Source organism: Hetaerina americana, unplaced genomic scaffold (genome assembly GCF_022747635.1).
Source record: "Hetaerina americana unplaced genomic scaffold, ioHetAmer1.1.p SCAF_29, whole genome shotgun sequence".
Classification (NCBI taxonomy): Eukaryota; Metazoa; Arthropoda; class Insecta; order Odonata; family Calopterygidae; genus Hetaerina; species Hetaerina americana.
The window spans coordinates 5,503,529-5,522,747 of record NW_027286863.1 but is presented as its reverse complement, the minus strand read 5'-3'; the positions used below and the strand labels follow the sequence as shown (position 1 = coordinate 5,522,747).

At 43.3% G+C, this 19,219-nt stretch overlaps 1 protein-coding gene across 1 annotated transcript in view; it reads right to left on the bottom strand.

Annotated features, from left to right (window-relative positions):
• LOC139689917 (charged multivesicular body protein 7) overlaps positions 1–19,219 on the bottom strand; it is a 117,509-nt gene that overhangs the window by 94,661 nt on the left and 3,629 nt on the right. The window contains exons 2-3 of the mRNA XM_071587041.1: positions 16,470–16,668; positions 12,051–12,413 (exon numbers count right to left, since the gene is read on the bottom strand). Coding sequence (XP_071443142.1) covers positions 12,051–12,413; positions 16,470–16,668 — 562 coding nt within the window. The remainder of the gene's footprint in view (positions 1–12,050; positions 12,414–16,469; positions 16,669–19,219) is intronic.

The following is a 19,219-nucleotide window of genomic DNA, read 5'->3' as shown; positions in this document are numbered from 1 at the left end:
TGGAGTCTTCCCTTCTATTTTTCCTTCTATTATATTCCCAATCAATCCATTGTGCCTCAATGTGTGTCCAATCCATCTAGCATTTCTTCTTTGCCGTAGAGTTTTCCACTTGGTCCTATCCTCTTCGGCTCTTCTATATAATTCCTCGTTCGTTACTTTGTCTGTCCGTTTAATCTTCAACATTCTCCTCCAGCACCAAGTTTCAAGGGCTTTTGTTCTTCGCTGGCCCACTTTTCCAATGTTCTAAGTCTCGAAACCATAGAGCGCCATGCTCCACACGAAAGTCTTGGCGAATTGCTTCCTTGTTTACAGCCTTAGGTTCTTTGAACATAGCAATTGCTTCCTCTTCTTCATGATTGCGTTCTTAGCTTGGGCTATTCTTCACTTGATGTCGGTCGAACTTATTCCATCCCATGTTCTGCTGCTGCCCAGGTAGACGAAGGATTCCACTTGTTCTAGTTTCACCCCCCGAATGGTGATATCTGCGTTCAGTTTTCCTCTTCCTCACACAAGGATTTTAGTTTTCCTCTTGTTGATGTTCATACTATATGCCTCCAGTACTTAATCCATCGCACTTAAAGAGTTGCTTGCAAGTCCTCTCGCGTTTCCGCCACTAGTGTGATGTCATCTGCAAACCTGAGCATGTTGATTTCTTATCGGTTATGGAACGCGTAAAGTTATAAAATAAATACGAAGGATAATAAAAAAAGATCCACATAGAGATTGAAAAGCATAGATCAACAAATATTTTACGCATTAATATTATGATGCAATAATCTCGATGAGACGCATCTTTAGACATTGATTTGGCAAAATATATTATGTGAAACCGTCGCAGATATCAATACACGGGGAATTTCCAATTAAGTATTATAATAGTTTTTGCATTCGCATAGTCGATTGTTAAGTATTTCATTTGATGTCAGGCGAAATTGAAGAAGGGTTTACTGTGGCGGGTGGCATCAAGTTGCGTCTTGTTAGACGAAGTTAAGAAACGCAGGAGTGTTAGTTTTCCGTCAACCAAAACCTTCCTCGATCGGTTAACTACCTAAGAAAAATAATAACTAGCCTATCGTGCAATTTCCACATGCGGGATACTTTCTATTAATTTGATCCCAACATTTCGTCAGCGACACACATTGCAGGTGCAAAAGTTCGGCTCGCCCAATGATGGAACTAACAAGTGACGCTGCCTTGAAATGTTTCCTTCGCACGAACAAACCGTCAGCCGCGGACTACGCAATGCCACAAAAGGCCGATGAAAAGTGCCATTTCCCATAGAATTAATAAAAATTGATTTAAAATGCTGAAACAGAGTAGACAGTGGCCTTTAAAGGCAGGTGAAGGCGGAGCTCTAGTCACTACTTTTGAGTAAGTAAAACAACATTAACACCTACATATATTAAACGCTGAAGCCAGTAAGAGAGAAGGTTGTCGAATAACGTGGTTAAAGAGCATTCCAGAAATATTGAATATTTCAGAGAGTGCCGGGCTAACGCACTGGATTCCCACCCAGAGGGCCCATGATCGAATACCGGCGGTGGCAGGATTTTTCAGTGGCATCCGGATCTCTGCTTGGAGTGCTCTGTCGAGAACATTTAATGCGGACCCCTAGCCGTCCGTTGGATGGGACACGGACCCCTTGACGCATTTACTTAAGAGTAGGCTGATGCCGACGCCGGGTTTCTCTCCACCCTCCCTCCATTTTCCAATCCCTACCGAATTACCCACCCATCTCTTATGGCGCGAATGACCTTGGCTATCGGGCGCCTCCCCCACTAACTACTACTACTCCACAGTGGGAGAGGCACTCCCACTGCGGTGGTGGTGATGGAAAAATTGCACCTGAGACGTGGGTCCCGCATTAATCACGATCTCTCACGAAAATTAAAGCGAAGTGTAATCCTAAGGCACCCTATCCACGCCTAGTCCAGAGCTAGCACTATGTTAATATTTACTGTTCCCCGATGTGATGACACAACTTCGCGGCGTTTACTAAAAAGCGTTTTAGGGTTCATCATCTAAATCAAGCATAGTCGCAAATAACATGTACTTATACATTACAAATTAAGCTTATGATCCGGAACGTTGTAAGTAGAGTGTACAAGTAAGAAGACGCATCGGTAGCTTATCTGGCTGAAGCACTCGGCCAGATATCGAGGGATCCAGGTTCGAATCCCGGCCAAGGCGAATTACTAAAATTTCTGCATTTCAATGCATATTAGCGGATGACTCCATTAAAAGTTACCGTCGTGGTATATCCCGCAGTTATTTCAATTTGTCTCGAGTACTTGATATTAATTCACTTATGTGAAAACCGGAAGGCAGAAATTAAATTCCGATGGTTAAACATAGGAGACCACCGGAAGAAGGAAAAGCTCAAGGAATCGGGAGTGTACGCGATGGAATTCACACGTGCGCACTAATTTTATAATTTCGTCGACGAGGGTCAGTTCCCATCCACCGCATTGGGAAAAAGGTGTGCGATTGAGGGAGAGAATGAAAATCAACCCGACTTATAATTGAAAGTTATTCCGATCCCGCGGGACAATAAATTATCCACGTGACGTTCCGAGACTCCGCGAATGCGTCTTCGAACGCCGCGTCACTTGGAGCGGGAGCTGAAAACGTCACGGGGAGCCGCGGGGGGCTCGTAGGGAGAGAATGGGGCAACGGAGTCACGAGCACCGAACAAAACAAAAGGAACGCAGGGAGGGCTAGCAAAACGAAAAAACGGTCGGCCCGCTACGCCATCTCCTTGAAAGCCGACGAGTACTTTCCAGCGAGTTCAAGGAACCCAATACCGCTCGCACCAGAGGCCCCATCCTCTCCCATTCCCGATTCTCATTCTCTCTCCCTTTCCGCTGATTGCGTGGGATGAGGGGCGGGGGGGGGGGAAGGGGATGCCATGTCAACAACACGCCGCTCCACGGATGCCCTCGGAAACGCTCACTCCTGAGAATCCCTTCCCCCCCTCCTGCCAAAAAATCGGGCGCGACGGGAGAATTCGCAGTCTAGAAATTTCCCCGAAACGACCGCGCCAAGTGACATTCGCACCCATGCCACGCAAACTCCCGAGGATAATGAGGGCCGCACCGCGGGCTTATTTGGAAAGAAAGAAAAGAAAACACAAAATTAGAAAAACGTGACCAAAATTATTCTCTCGCGATATGCTATCTTGCGTTTGAAGTTCTGAGCATAAACTCGGAAATTAATCTATACCAGCACATGTGGCGAAGAGCTTTGCAGCTGAAAATCATAATAAGCGCGAATAAATAAACGAAACTAAAAAGATAGCTTCGAAAAACAGTAGTCATTAAATTTATCTAATTAGTAAGTGGCTTCCACGGACGACGGACATTCAGAGGAACCCGAATCGTATCAAGGCCATAGAGATATGTATGTATGCGTACAGATATGCATTCGCGGTTAGAGGTATTACGTAAGTGTTCTCATATCTGCCTTGACACGTAGGGAACACGTCACGCTGACATTGTGTTAAGAAGTATCAGGGCTTTTATCGTGAAAATTATACCTCTTTTGAAAAGGGGCTTAAGTTAACGAAATCGTGATTTATAATGCGAACCATTTACAATTTACTGTAACTACACGAGGGCAAATATGTCACTTTCATGGGATGATCTCCTTCATCAAAACAAACTACCATTAACGATGGGCTGAAATACCTTCACTCGCCACGACTAAATATGACCAATATCGCTCAATGGACTTGCCAACGGCCTTCTTCAAATAATTTCTCCACAAAAGAGAGGAATAGCCCCGTGAAACGCCCCGCCGCACAAGACGATACACTTAAACGGGACGGAGGAACTCCGGGAATGGAGGTCAACGCTTTCGCACTCGTTTTAAAAACTATTTCGACCGGCACCAGCCTTCCATTTACAGCGTTCAACCTTGGTCAGTAGTTTTTACATAAGTATGACCTCAAATATCCATATTTGTGTGACATCGGTACTCTGAAATATTCATTGATACTACCATGAAAAATAGCTAAAAGAGGCGCCTTGTTCTCTTATACTCGTGGTTTCCTTTTTCGAGAAAACATTCAACTAGAGCAGCTTCTTTAGAGAATTTCACTGCCGCCCTTCCTAACCAGTCCTGAATAAACGGAAACTCTTTGTCGATAAGGATAGCACAGGAATTTATATCGATACACTTAATGGGTACAATTGCACTTGTAATAGCACGATAACTATCTTTATCCCATTCCGACATCAATGTGGAGTTGAATTTTCTTGTTAGTTCGAAGGATCTTGATAGCATGAAGTACCGCACAGTAAATATTTGCTCTTACTTTCAGCCAAATGCGGTTTTATCTTAATTTTTGCTATACAAGTGGCTTCCGTATCCCCGCTCTCTCGGTGACCCTTGCTGCCCAAGCTTTCGGCGGAGAAAATTGAACAATAAAGTTTCATACTGAATGTTTTCAGCTTCAAGATCGCACTCGCCAATGGCCATTTACCTCACAACATGCTGTGGGCAACAGTTGTAAATTGACTAGTCTTATGCAAAGAACTGCGAGAGATGCCGCGACAGTTACTTTAACGGACTTATCTTCTGACTTGAATTAAAATTATTTTTATACCGGGTAATTCCGGAATTCGGCTATTCCTTTTACGGTCTTTTATGTCGTCACGGATCTATTTTGATAACTTACTTTGTGCCTACGTGAAACACCATCACTACTTCAACCTTTCCAATCATAAGCAGTTCCCCCCTCTCAAATCATGCCACCCCTTCACCTCCCCGTCCACCCTGGTGGTGAGTGGTGGGTGGTGAGATGGCTAATGGACTGGCTTCCCGCCCCGAGGGCACGGGTTTGAATCCCGAAGCTGGCAGGATTTTTCGGTGGTATCCAGATCCCTTCTTCGGGTGCTGTGTGTGGAGCACTTCCAAGTGGAGTGCGCCGTCCCTCGGATGGGACCGTGGACCCCTTGGCGCCTTTCTTTAAGAGCAGGCTTATGCCGACGCTGGGTTTCCCTCCACCCTTCCCCCATTCCTTGAACAACCTACCCATACCATATAACCCACCCACCTCAAATGGCGCAACTGACGTTAACTGCCGGTCGCCTCCGGCAGTTAACGTCAGTTGTGAATAACTCCCCAAGTCATCTATCTATCAAGGCATCTCTAAAGATCTTCCACGTGATCGCTAGCCCGAGAAACACGGGTCTTTTCACAGACGATTCCCATATCTAAAAACAATCCTCCAGTCGTTGATTGTACTCTGCAGCTAAAATAGAAGTAGACACGAGGCACTTCATCGCTCTCCCGCTTATAAAAGACTGTCAAGACAGCAACCATAAATACATAATTCATATACATGAGTGGTCCCAGAAGTACCCGACCCTACAAAGAAAACACAAATATTTGGAAAAATGTATTTCTGTTCATCATAATCTCCCCTCAGCTCTATACACTTTTCCCAGCGATGTTTAATACGGTCGATTCCCTTTTCATAATAAGAACCCTCTTGCTCCTCAAAATAGCCATTAACTGCCGACATCACTTCTTCACGGTTGGAAAATCTTTGACCACCGAGCCATTTTTTCAAGTTTTCACGCAGAAAATAATCTGCGGGGACCAAATCTGGTGAATAGGGTGCATGAGGTCGCAATTCAAACTTTAATTCGTGAATTTTGGCCATAGCAATTACGAATTTGTGATCTGGTGTATTGTCTTGATGAAACAACACTTCCTTCTTAGCGAAATGCGGCCGCTTTTGCTTGATTTCTTCGTTCAAGCGTAGTAATAAGTTCGCATAATACTCGTCGTTGACAGTTTTTCTTTTTTCAAGATAGTAAATGAAAATTATCCCACGCGCATCCCAAAAAACCAACGCCATGACCTTGCCTGTAGATGAAACGGTCTTAGCCTTCTTTGGAGGCGGTTCTCCCTTTTGAATCCATTGTTTTGATTGTTCTTCTGTCTCGGGTGTGAAGTAACGGACCCATGTTTCATCCATGGCTATGAAATATCACAAAAATTCTGCTTTGTTGCTATGAAAGTATGCTAAACACTCAATTGAAACATCTTCACGACTATATTCTATTGTTTCAGGCTTCACTTCGTGGAAGTAATTAATATCCATTACTAAAAAAGAAAGAAAGACTCGTACTTTTCCAAGTGTGAGCAAACGCGGCACCCATCTTGCACACAGCTTTCTCATGTCCAAATTTTCAGTTAATTTGCGATGTACCACCATTTTTGAAATTTTTACTATGCCTGCTGGCTCGCTAGATCACTTTCAGTGGACGATCATCCAGGATCACTTTGTGGATTTTCTTCGGCGTTTCTGGAGTCGTCACCTCATTTGGCCGACCGATGTGATGCTCGTACGTCCTCGTTTGAAATGTGCTACCCAATATTTAACCGTTGTAAACGAAGGAGCAGACTCACCCGGAGTAGAATCCAGTTCAGCTTTCATATTGGCTGGGCTAAGGCCTTTCAAGTAAAAGTAATGCATCACATGACGATGACCAATTTTCTCCATCTTCACAAATTCACTAAAAATGTTCACTTTTGATGGCTGCCAAACAAAAAATAAACGAAGTGGCGTCTTCAAACTGGAAACATAGGCTTTATTAATTGCATACTTTCTAACACAGTGATATTTTTCAAACAACTACCACCATCTCTAGATCAGGCCGGGTACTTATGGGACCACCCTCGTACACGGATAAACTTCTGATTATAGTCAGAATTGCTTTTATCATTCACGTCGACCACTACCTTTCAAAAATACGTGGATACTAAACTTCTCGATGGACGAAATCATAACACGTTTCCGAGCAGTTTTGAATTAAGGTGTGATAATCAAATTGTCTAGGCATTTTTCTTTTTAAACTAAGGGGATCAAATGTTCTGCTTTTCTAGTTTTTGAAGGAGTCCAATACTACGCCAATCACTATTATATTTCAACTGCATTGAAATACAATCAAATTTGACTTCTTAGTTTGAAATCTTTGCTGGATATCGTTCATTTTTAGGAAAGTTTTTTCACACACATTATTTGCGTAGATTTTTATTGAGATCTTTAACAATAGACAAGTGATTGTATTCCCAATTTCATGACCCTGTAGATAATGCACTCGTAATTTCGCTGCACTTTCATTTCTAAAATATTAGTCTATCCCAAATGTACAAATACTCTCTTAGGATGATCTGAAAACTTGCACTCAAGCCGGTTAATGAGAGCAGGTCGGCCTGCAACGTCGACTCCACGAACAGATGCAGCGCGATGCAGGACAAACTCAAAGAGGCTATATTTAGCAAGTAGGCAGCTACGTACTTCTTCAAGATAATAAAAGCAAACGAGACGACATTCTTCCGTGGCGTGGGGGAGTAAAAAATGACCGTAAAGAGGTTATTTACGTCAGAGTCAAGACTACGCGATGCAGTTCAGAGAACTCATTATTCCCACGGAAGATCCCTCGGACGGAGAGACCACTTGAAACTTCGAAACTGCTTGTATTTACCTCGGTGAAATTTCAAAACTACGATCTCGCAAACATAAGTTTCTTCAGAATAGAGAGCACTGCTAGTATTCCGAGAAAATGTTTGATTTTGTCGCGAAGGCTATTTTTTGGTTTAACTAAATGATTAAGAGCATTCAAGGACCATTTTGTTTTTTCCGCCAAGAACAGAACTCAAATGCGTAAGCCACGGAAACAAATTATCACCATGCCAATTCGATCACTCCCCTCCGATTAAAACTACGAAGAAACTAAATCACGAGAAACCAACGAGTGAAAACAATTCATTCAGCCCACTTATTTCACAGGAAGGAATGATATGGAAATCGAGAATGAAAGAAGATTGGGATGGATGGCAAGATTAAATGCCAGCCGAACCTCGGTTCGCGAATCCTCCCCTCTCCTTTGAGCTCGGCGTGCGATCGGCAGAAGGGTATAACCTACGAGCCTACGTCACTTCAGTCCGGAACACTTCATCATGAATGCGACTTCCAAACTCAAGTCAAATGCATGTGTGACTTCCTGGATTTGTCCATTTGATCGTCCATGCTACAAGATGATGGTCCAGATCATGTTTTGATTAATTGGAGGACCTATAGAGACAATAAATGGATGACCTACCCCGCAATATTAAGACAATGAATAAATAACATTCTTAGCGATATGCGAATTAATTATAAAATTTACCACAGCTAAAAATGCACCAAAGGGGTTTCTTTCTGTTCAAACTTCCACCATCTCTCAATTCTACAACGAACTTCGCCGATTCCGGTGTCGTTTAGAACTTGCCTCACATGTCTTAAGTCTGGATTTCGTATTTCTGAAACGGACTAAAGAGCTCATGTCCATCGATCGGATTCGTGCTGGACTATCCGTGCTGGACCATCGGATGACTCACAAAATAACCCGTAAAACTAAACGCGGCAGCTGTTAGTGATTATTACCGGGGAACTTAAATCCGTTCGAGTCCATTCTTGAAAAGCGTACTGACATCCGGCAATCCATTTTAAGGGTATCTTACAAAACATACACCCGGTCTGGTATCTAATGAAAGCATCGTTTCCAAGTGATGTGTCACGGACAAGTGGCCGAAGGAATGCCCAGGCCATGGTTACGTGAAAGAAAGGAGAAAAATGATCAAGCACGTACATCCATCAAAAGAGCCGAGAACAACAAAATATGGCTGACTGATTTCCACCGAAGAGGACCCCCTCAGGCAAAAGCGACCAAAAATAATGACCGTGGCATCTAGTGAACTCTGATGCCAACAAAGCCACTCATTTATGGCCATTAAATCATTTATAGCAAAGTAAATGCATTTAAAATAAAATTAAAATAATGAGGAGATTCATACAAATCATAACAACGGAATACACGCAATATCGCTAATAGTGATTACTTTGAAATAATTATTGAAACATGAAATGAAAGCATTAACGTATCAATCTAATCCTTCATAAAATATTTCGGTAATTTTAACAGATAAATTTGTATTGATACACTTATTGATATTTATATTTCATAGTTTCAAATTTCAAAGTTAAGCTAAGGTAACAATGAAGACAATGAGATTGATGCCCTATGATATGAATATCTGAAATATTGATTGTATCACTATGATTCTGGTGCTGTTAATACGTGATTTCCTCCCGAACCTACTCGATTACAATTGGCTTCAGTGCCATACAGTTTCGAAGAAACTTGCATCCTTCCACCCTGACAAATTCTAGCGTGAAGCGGAAAAGAGACATAGAGCGGCTTGCGAGACGAGAGGCGAGCGCGGTGCCATCTGAAGTACGCGACCTCCGTCGGAAAGGATAAAATATCGATTTGAGTCCAGACAATTAATGGTAAGGCGGCTTTGAAAAAACGATTTTGGTGGAGGAGAACGTTCACTAAAAGATATGTGTATTAGATATTAGTCCATCCATCGCCGTGGATATTGGGTCGCCGGCCGCGAGGCCTAGTGCACCGAATCGGAGCATCTAGCAAAAGGCGAAGCGACTGAGTCTAAACGACTACCACTGCAGTCAGAATGCATTGTTCCAGGTTTTAAACAACATCGGACGATCATTGATTAAATGATACGCGCCTAGCTTCATTCGAACTCATTTAATCTCAAATTAATTTCGATTTCAATTCGTTAATACGGTCGGAATCGATTATTGAGATTAAGATAATTTAAGCGAAGCATTTAAGTGATGAGAACCTTGCATGTCACTAGCAAGTCGCGCAAACTCACATTTATCGGAATGAGATTTCGATCGAAGTCGCCTCGCCGGGAGATTTCAACGCGCGCCTAAACCTTCCGCCCCTCGGAGGAGGTGGAATCACGCACACTCTGCCCGTCCCCCTCCCGGCCTCTCGCCAGTTCTCCGTGGGCTCCGGCAATCACTTACCCCGCTCCGGCATTCTTAAGGGTCGGGGGTGATGGGTGGGCAGCTGGTAAATCCGGTCGAAAGGCGCTAAACGAGAGAGAGGGACGGGAGTCGGTGGAGACGCACCCACGTGGCCTGACGGCGAGCGGCCAATCAGAGGCGGCGCGCGGATGAGGAGAGAAGGCGGGGCGCGAAAGGAGACCTGGGAGCACGGATTTCCTCCACGACGACTTCGCTTTTTTGTGCTCCCCGGACACCTGGCATTGCCAACAGAACGATGCCACCTTCGCGATGCGATACTCGCATGCAAAATGGGCAGGCATTTTTGCGAGACAAAGATGATCCGGGGAATTCAGGAACTGTCGACAAGAAAAACAATACAATTTTCTGGGGAAATTTAATGCGAAAAATAAAAATAATTTGATCCGTCCGACGTAATTACATAATTTCCGAGAATTTCGATCTTACTAACTAATACCAAATTAAGTTATTGGCGTTAATTCGCAGCTTCCCAATGAAAATGCGTTTACATGGGAATTTGTGATTCGGAAGTCTGTTTTCGTGAAAAAAGTTTTATACATCATCTACATAATACCCCGCAAGCCGCCGCAAGGGCGTGCGGCGGGAGGTGTTAGGTCACCAACCGTAAAAAGGAACAAAACCAAAGTTTTAGTTCCCATTATCTGGCAATGAGCTTGGCAATGAACTTGGCTATGTCTGCCAAACCTTACAGAGGCTGTAGGTTTAAATCTGCCTCGGAAATGGGCGTTGTGCAAGCAAAGGCCGGACTCTTCGCGAAAGTCCGCTACGTGATAACTCTGAAGGATCTCGGGTCATTAGGCTCCAACTGAGCGCAAGGAATACCTGATTCCGGTGTCAACTCCTTCATGGACAACCCGGAGAATATTTTGCAGTAAACCTCGAATCCTCTCGTTTCTCCGTCTCCCTTTTCGCTTATACGGATCTCCTGCATCCAACATCTTTCACTCTCTGACTGAGGTGCCGCAAACGTGGCGGTTCCCTTGCCCCTCTCTCCATTCGTATGTAGTAGTAGTAGTATTTAGGGGAGGCGACCGACAGCTGAGGTCATTTGCGCCATAGGGGATGGACAGGAAAGGATGAAGGGTAGAGAGAAACCGGCGTCGGCATTAGCCTTCTCTTAATGGCGAAAGGCGCCAAGGGATCCGCAGCTTAACGTCTCATCCGACGGACGGCGTACTCACACGAAGTGCCCTCCACAAAGCACCTCAAGTAGGGATCGAGATACCTCTGAAAAATATTCAACACCGCCGGGATTTGAACCTGGGCCCTCTGGGTGGGAATCCAGTACGTTAGCCCTCGCACCATCTCGATCCCCCCCATTCGTATGTCCCTCGACTGAATTTCAGGAGCCCCTAAAGCCTCAATTGGTTGCCCTCGACTTGAAACTCTGCATTTCCATCTCCTGGAATTTTCATTTACCCCAAGAACTTTTTCATTCGTTGTTATATCGACACTCTTAATTCTCACCATACTCGCACTACCGCAGTACCACGCTTTAAATGAATTTGGTCTTTTCTCCTGATTTACTCCTCGGGTCTAAGTTTCACAGTCATTAAAAGCTACATTCCAACGTAGATTTTTTGAGCTTTTTTTTATTTTGAGAATGTACTACGGACGCTGATATCTGTAGTAAAATTGGATTTGCGTACAATAATTGGGTAGTTTCGCCACAAAAATGTAATTTTAAAACCATGAGTCATGTACACGACGAATTATTCGAAGTAGGCTAAAGATAAGTCAGATTTAACACAACCCTTCCGCTGATCCATAAAATCTTATCTATCACCAACTAACCCACGTATTCCCAACCTCAAATAACACAAATCTTCATTGCATCAGTAATCAATAAAGGCGCAGAAGTCCTCAGTATTCGTTCGCATTAAAACAAAGCGAACAAAATACAGTGGATTATTAATATTAGACATAATTAAATAAATAGAATCCCCCCAACTGAATAAGTTGCTATCGCCAATTTCGGACTACAGTTCCCTTCTTCGACTAAATTGAATTTAGCTCCACAAACTTGATCGACTGTGCCATTAGAGACCCACAAAGAAAAGGGTAAAAACTAAGAGTGAGAGGACGCAAATACGTAGAGAAGAAGAGGGGAGAACGAAATAAGCAAGGGGCTCACCAGTTGCCTCATCCCCTTCCGCAGGTACACCCTGGCCTCCTCCTGCAACCTCAGCTTCTCTTCCTCCAGCTTCTCGATGTTCTTCTGCAGGGCGACCTCATCTTTGTGCAGGACGAAGGCTGACCTTTCGACCTCGCTGATGGGAGCCGCCCCTCCCGTGGATACCTTAGAGGTGACGACGTCGCCCTCCGTCATCACTTTGACCAGAGTCCTCTGTCCGCACTGGGTCGTCTGGGCCAAACCCCGCCTCTCCAGCATGAGCAAGGCCAGCTTCAAGTGTTCCTTCGATTGCTCGGATTTCTGGAGCTCGCTCAGTTCTGCCAACTCACCCGTGCTGCTCTCCACCAGGCCATCGGCGACCTTCTGCAAGGAGAGCGACGGAATGAATCCACGAAGGAATCGAGGGGCTAAGACGAATCTACGAGATCTCAGAGAGTATTGGTGGTTGAAGTACGGTTTCGTCGGCATCGAAGAACCAAGAAATTTAGTGCCGTTAACCAAAGCAAGAGAAACAGTACACCACGTAAACGGTAGGGCAGGCTTCGTGTGGAACCTCTTATCCATCCTGCCAAAACGGACGGAGTCAGCAGCATTGTCACCTCGCCTGAAACGCTACCTAACACTTAAGCGCAACACGACCGCAGTTTAACTGACACCAATGTACTAGAGAAAATAATAACCTTGATTGGATGACCTCAACATAAAAGCTAACGATGTAAATAACGGCGTGATGTTCTACGAGGCATGTTCAATATTATTATCGGTACTCTACCGTTAAAATTCGTTCCGGATGGACACAAGTTACCAAGCGGTACAGGGACAATTTCCTCACCCCACCTAACAAAACACAACCCATGATCCTACACTACAATCAGTCCCTACTCAATTCCGTCAACTTCCTCCGTCCCTTCATTCTGTCTAGCATCCCTATCCTATTCCTGACTCTTCCTCGCTCGTCTAACATTCTCCCTTCAATCACAGTCTTCAACATTCCTTTGCAAATCAAAATGCTCTGCATCCATAGTTACTGCCTCCATAGGATTTCTCCTAACAAACTCCTCTCCTGGCCCACCATACCTAGTACTTCATCATTTGTTTTCCTTTCGGTCCACTTAAACTTCTCCACACCCACATTTCAAATCCCTCCAATCTATATGCTTCAGTGATCTTGCTTCCGCACCTTACATAACTACGCTCCATATCAAAGTTTTGAGGAGCTTTTTCTTAACATCCTTACTCAAGGTCCCTACCATAATATCTCTCCTCCTTGCGAAAGATTCTTTGCCTAACGCAATTTTCTCCTTTTGTCCCTAATTCTATTGGCATTTGTTCCAAAACAATTACAAAATACGTAAACTGTTCCACCAGCTATAGTTTTTGCCCTCCTATTTTAATGTTTAACTATGCAGTACTCTTTCTCGAAAACCGCATAACCTTTATTTTGTTTACGTGTATCCTCATTCCATACTTGTCGCACTGACCTTCCATTGCGCTCACCAGTGCTGGCAACCCCCTGGCTGACTAACAAACTAAAGCTTGGTCATCAGCTAACTTACCTGATTTCATGAAGTTTCATTCTATTTTCCTATCTATCTCTATTTTATATCTCTATCCTATTTTCATTCCTATCTCCAGTTCTTCACATGCCTCCTTTCCTTCACATGTCCACTGAACAGCACAAGTGATAAACTAATTATAAATGTTTAGCCGCATAATTGATGGCACTATCTTTTAATCTTATGCCATATTGTTAGCTTTGTGTACATTATGAGGCACAAACTTCATTGATTTGAATCCGGTAACGCGTCAGTAGCGGCCGTTGGAAATTGAAAAAAGTTCAGTCGACTCATTAGGCTAACAATATGAAACAAAATGTTGGCACAACAAATTATGCGAATAAAAGGCAATGATCACTCTTCATCGAGCAACCTCTCTCTACACGAACCACAGCGGAATCAAGGGTGAGATTGACTATCGCCGGCTCCAATTTTGAAATCCGAGAGATGTTTCTAATTGGCACAAACTAATCCACAGGTGTTACTTTTATTAGCTATACGATTTTTCTCGGATACGATTTATTTTATTTTATTAGACATTATTCACACACAGCGGTAACGCCAATTTACAGTGAAAAATATAACAAAAACATGAAAGAGAACAAAATACAATAACAGCATAACAATAAACAACGAGAACCGAACATGGACAGGGGAAATTTTTAAAATGTTGACAGGTTGGATAAAGCTTGGGTGGGGAAATTGTTGCATGATAAATAAACAGGACTGACAGTATGAGGGAGTGAATATAGATCACCATAAACATGATCATTTATTACAATTCTTTCCACAAGCAGCGGTCATGCATGACCAATTATCAAGATACAAAAGCTAGCTGAAGCAGAGTGTTAGGCAAGCAACTACTACGAAGAACTGCAGAGTAAGGCAGACAATGAGAGTATGTGAAGCACATATTGGAAAACCTAGAAACACGTGAGGGAAAGTAAAATAAGCAAATTACAAGGATGGACAGCTGAATCATGACAACACATACTTTAAAACACATACGAGGTCTGTTCAAAAATTATCGCCAATTTTGAATTTCCGCGGGTTACGTACATTTGATTTTTTGTGGCGTTATGTTGGTACTTGTATCTCTCACTTATGCCAAAAAGTTTGGCCATTTTGAATGTTCAGTTAATTGTTGGTAGCAGTTCCGTTTGCACATATTTTGGCTTGTCTCCGATTTTAGCCTGTTCCAAAAAATGGATCAAAGGATCTGTATGACATTTTGCGTGAAAAACGAAATTAAGTGCGCGGATGCATTCCGAATGTTGACTGTGGCATATGGAGAAGCTACCTTGGACCGAAGCAACGTTTATCGGTGGCACAAAATGATTTCAGAGGGCCGAGAAGATATGAACTACGAAGGGCGTGCCGGACGCCCGAGCACGTCCACAACAGACGACAACATTGAGGACGTGAAGAAAATAGTATTAGCCAATCGTCGAATCACCGTTAGACAAGTTGCTGAGGACCTAAACATATCGATTGCCATTCGAATTTTACCAATGAATTGGGTATGACACGGGTCGCGGCGAAATTTTTACCAAATTACTCAATTTCGACCAAAACAGCAACGCATTACCGTTGCTAATGAGGTGTTGGACTCTGTGCGCGACGACCCAAATTTGCTCCAGAGGGTCATAACTGGTGAAGAATTATGGGTTTATGGGGATGACGTGGAAACTAAAGCTCAATCATGCCAATGGAAGCTGCAGCACGAGCGAAGACCGAAAAAAGCGAGCCAAGTTCGGTCGAATGTGAAAGTTTGCTTACAGTTTTCTTCGATTGTTGGGGCGTGGTGCATCATGGGTTTCTATCACAGGGTGGAGCAGTAAATAAGGAATATTAACTGCAAGTTATGCGCAATTTGCGCGAAGCAAACGCCCGCAAACCACAAACGCCCGGATTTGTGGAATTGCAAAAATTGCACCATGACAATGCACCGGCTCACACATCGTTACTTGTGCGCGAATTTTTGGCCAAAAACAATACACTAATGCCTCCGCGGCCACCGTATTCCCCAGATCTGGCGCCTAGTGACTTTTTCTTGTTCCCGAAACTGAAGAGGCCCATGAAAGGACGACGCTACGCTACCATTGACGAGATAAAGACTGCATCGAAGGAGGAACTGAACAGGATCACAAAAAATGATTTTTTGAAGTGCTTCCGAGGATTGGAAAACACTTTGGCATTAGTAAGTGTATAATATGAAATGGGGATTACTTTGAAGAGGCAAAAAGATATTCAAGAAAAAATAAATAATTTTTGAAAAAACACAAAAGTCGCAATATGTTTTGAACAGACCTCGTATTCTTTGCCGACGCGAAATTTGGCATCTATCATAGAGTCAACATGAATCCACTATTGCCTAGCCTTAAGACACAATTCGCTGCAATAAATTTATAACAAACACAAGCTTCATGATTCTATGATAATGGAATAATACGATTCTTTCACATGGACTGTTAAAATACATAATCTCTAAAATTTTATTTTAAAAGTCAATTATGAAAATAAAAATCATAACCCAGAAGGTATGCGCGGATGTCTTGATAAAATCACAAGGAAAGATTCCTCCAGGCACATTAAATACAAAATAGAATACCATGCAGCATTTGAATCACCCAGAGTAAAACCCCGAAATAAGGATTAGACAAGCTTTTATAATAAAACTAGAGATAAGACCGACCAGAAGAGTTCACCTCGATACAGAATCGGACCAAAGCTAGGTTTGGACAAGAATATACATTTTGTATGGCTGGAAGCTAGGGAGAGTGGGAAAAGGATTTGTTTCGACTTCCAGAAATCCTTCCTCGGTCGTACCCCGCCCCTCCAAAGGTAAGTAAACGCCCATTACCTTGAGGACGGAAAGCAGGACAATCGGCTCGTCCGGGCCCAACTCGGACGGCGCGCCTTGTTCGCCCCAGATGCGGCCCGCGGCCCACGACACGGGCTTCTTCGCCAGCCCCACAGCCCATCCGAGCCACGAAACGGAATCGCCAGGGGAAGCGACGGCCCCTCGCTCGAAGTCGCACGCCTTGCAACCCTCGCCGCACCTGTGGGACGTAACACGTTCGATACAAATGCACAATCTCCATCCACACTGCACCTCCACTTTTGACAACAGATACACATGCATAGAAACAACACATGGAGATCGCTTTTACCTCCACTTCTACTTTTTCCAATAGTTTTCCACCATCAATTTGTTCGTACGTCGCTGCATCTGATACGCAATCGGATGCATTAACCACTGTGAAACCTCTCAGGATTTAATATGTATGTAATAAAACCATTCAGGGAGGCAACAAATGCAAGTTTTACTGGCAAAATGCACTCTACCTTACTGGTGCAATAATGTACTCGACCAACAATGATTTAATGCGGAATATGAAAGGGAAAGTGGCCTAGCTGTCTGGCTAATTTGGTTAGCTAGGATAATAATTGATGTCCCGCTCGCTCCTCTTCTATCCACCGGGGTACATACTTCTATTGACGATGGAAGTACTTGGACAATTCATGAATCTTAAGATTTTCAATGCATTCATTTTGACGCCTCTCTTTTCTCAGTGATTCATCCCGACATGAGTTATCTCACCAGCATATCGGAGATTTAGGGAATGAATGACGAATGAGGACTTCAAATAAAGATTCATTCTCGATGAATCAAGGTTTACACTCAATCGAGGAAACAATCGATTTATGTCAGTGAATTATTCATAAGTGCTCTTTCGATCCATTTCATTGTTCAGCGCCAAACGACGTCAAAGGAGTCTACGCCAAGGACTGAAGATCGCATTAAGTAATTCCCAATTCAATTACATCTTATTTATCGCAGAGTCTCACACAAGGAGAGTATTATTTAAACACTCGCAAAGATTTTCGATATTTACCTTCATTAATTGAAGAAAATAAAGTTACCGCTCATGTACAGCAGAAAAAATTAATGGACTCAAAGAAAAATCCAGAAAGTATACTCCAAAAAAAGGTTCCTCCTCAGTGCAGGGATTACAGGGAAATGAATCGCATTGCTTAAGAAGAGGGGCTTTGAGTGAGTGTGAGAAGCGAGTTTGAGAAGAGAAATCAGCTCGGTTAAATGATGTTGAAAGTATTGAAAAAACGAATGTTTTTCAAGTGTTTCTTCCGTTACCTGTGATTGCATTTCAATCATATTTAGTGGTAATTATGGAGAAAATATTCCAAAGTTAGAAGGTGGCATTGTGAGGTAATTAGCGAGTAGCACACTGTTCAGAAGCAGGATTATTTTTGCGAATTTAGATCGTGTTAGGTTGAGCGCTGAGATACTGGCCGAAAGACCCGGGTTCGATTCCAGGGGACGCTTCTGGAAACCCTCGGGTTTAACCAAGCTGTGCGATTTTTAGGGTACCAGAACTTCCTGAGATATCATTGGCGGCACAGAGAAGAATATGCCCCTGCCCTGATACGTGGATTTAACACGCCGTTGGGCTTAGCACTAGGTGAGCTCCACTTATCTAACCGTCCTTCGGGTTGATCACTGCGTTCTCATCATACAGGTTGCGACTACTGACAGGGTTATTTGTTTTCCCTTTTCACCGAATCATACACTCCAAACCTTTTAACATTGATTCTCATCATATCGGTACTGGTTGCAAGGAAAATTGACGCCGTGAATAAAATTATAAAATCCATTTCATACAAAATTGAGCAGTGCTAATATTAGCACTTACAAATAGTTAATAGTTTAAATGACATTAAACTTAGAAAGTGAAGAATCATTGTGTTTTTACGCTTTAAAGCGTAAGGATATGCATTGCAAATAAGCGTCCGGTTGCATTTAGCTGAAATGATGAATTCTAATAATAAAAATTAGGAAAGTGAAAACTCAAGTTACCGTGAATGAATAGTAATTTCCTAAGGCAGCTTATTCTAAAACATGTTCACATATATTTCAATTGCGGAACCGCAGACATTAAAAAATTGGAATACTTGTGAGACTTGAGCGTTAACCAGTTACCACGAGAGTAACCTTCGCCTAGTTGTCAAGACTTTTTTCCTCAAATGTTTAATTGCATTGATCGAATGTTGCAGTACCAGGATAATATATCTGAAGCCGTTACTCTGGCAAATATACATAACTTTTTATGATTAATTGACAGCTGATAATTGGCCGATGGGATGTGTAGCAGCCAATATCTAAGATCACGATACCGTCTTTCCCAACGGCCGACTAATTTCGAAGCAGGTCATATCGCAACGAATAGGAAACAGGCAAGCCCCAAGGTCAACCCTTGGCAATAAACCGAGTGGCTTAGCTTTGCCTGGGTCACTAGGGATGGATGGGAAAAGAGGGAGAGGGTGGGGAGAAACCCGGCGCCAGCATTAGCCTACTCTCAACGGCAAGGGGCCCGCAGTTTAACGTCCCATACGATGGACGGCGTACTCACTCAAAGTGCTCTCCACAAAGCAACTCAAGTAGGGACCGGGACACCACTGAAAAAACGTTGCCGGCTCCAGGATTCAAACCCGGAGCCTCTGGGTGGAAAGGCAGTATTAGCTATCGCACCATCCCGATCCACACCCCACCCCTTATCAACCCCTCTCATATGACTGTCCTTCTATCGCCCA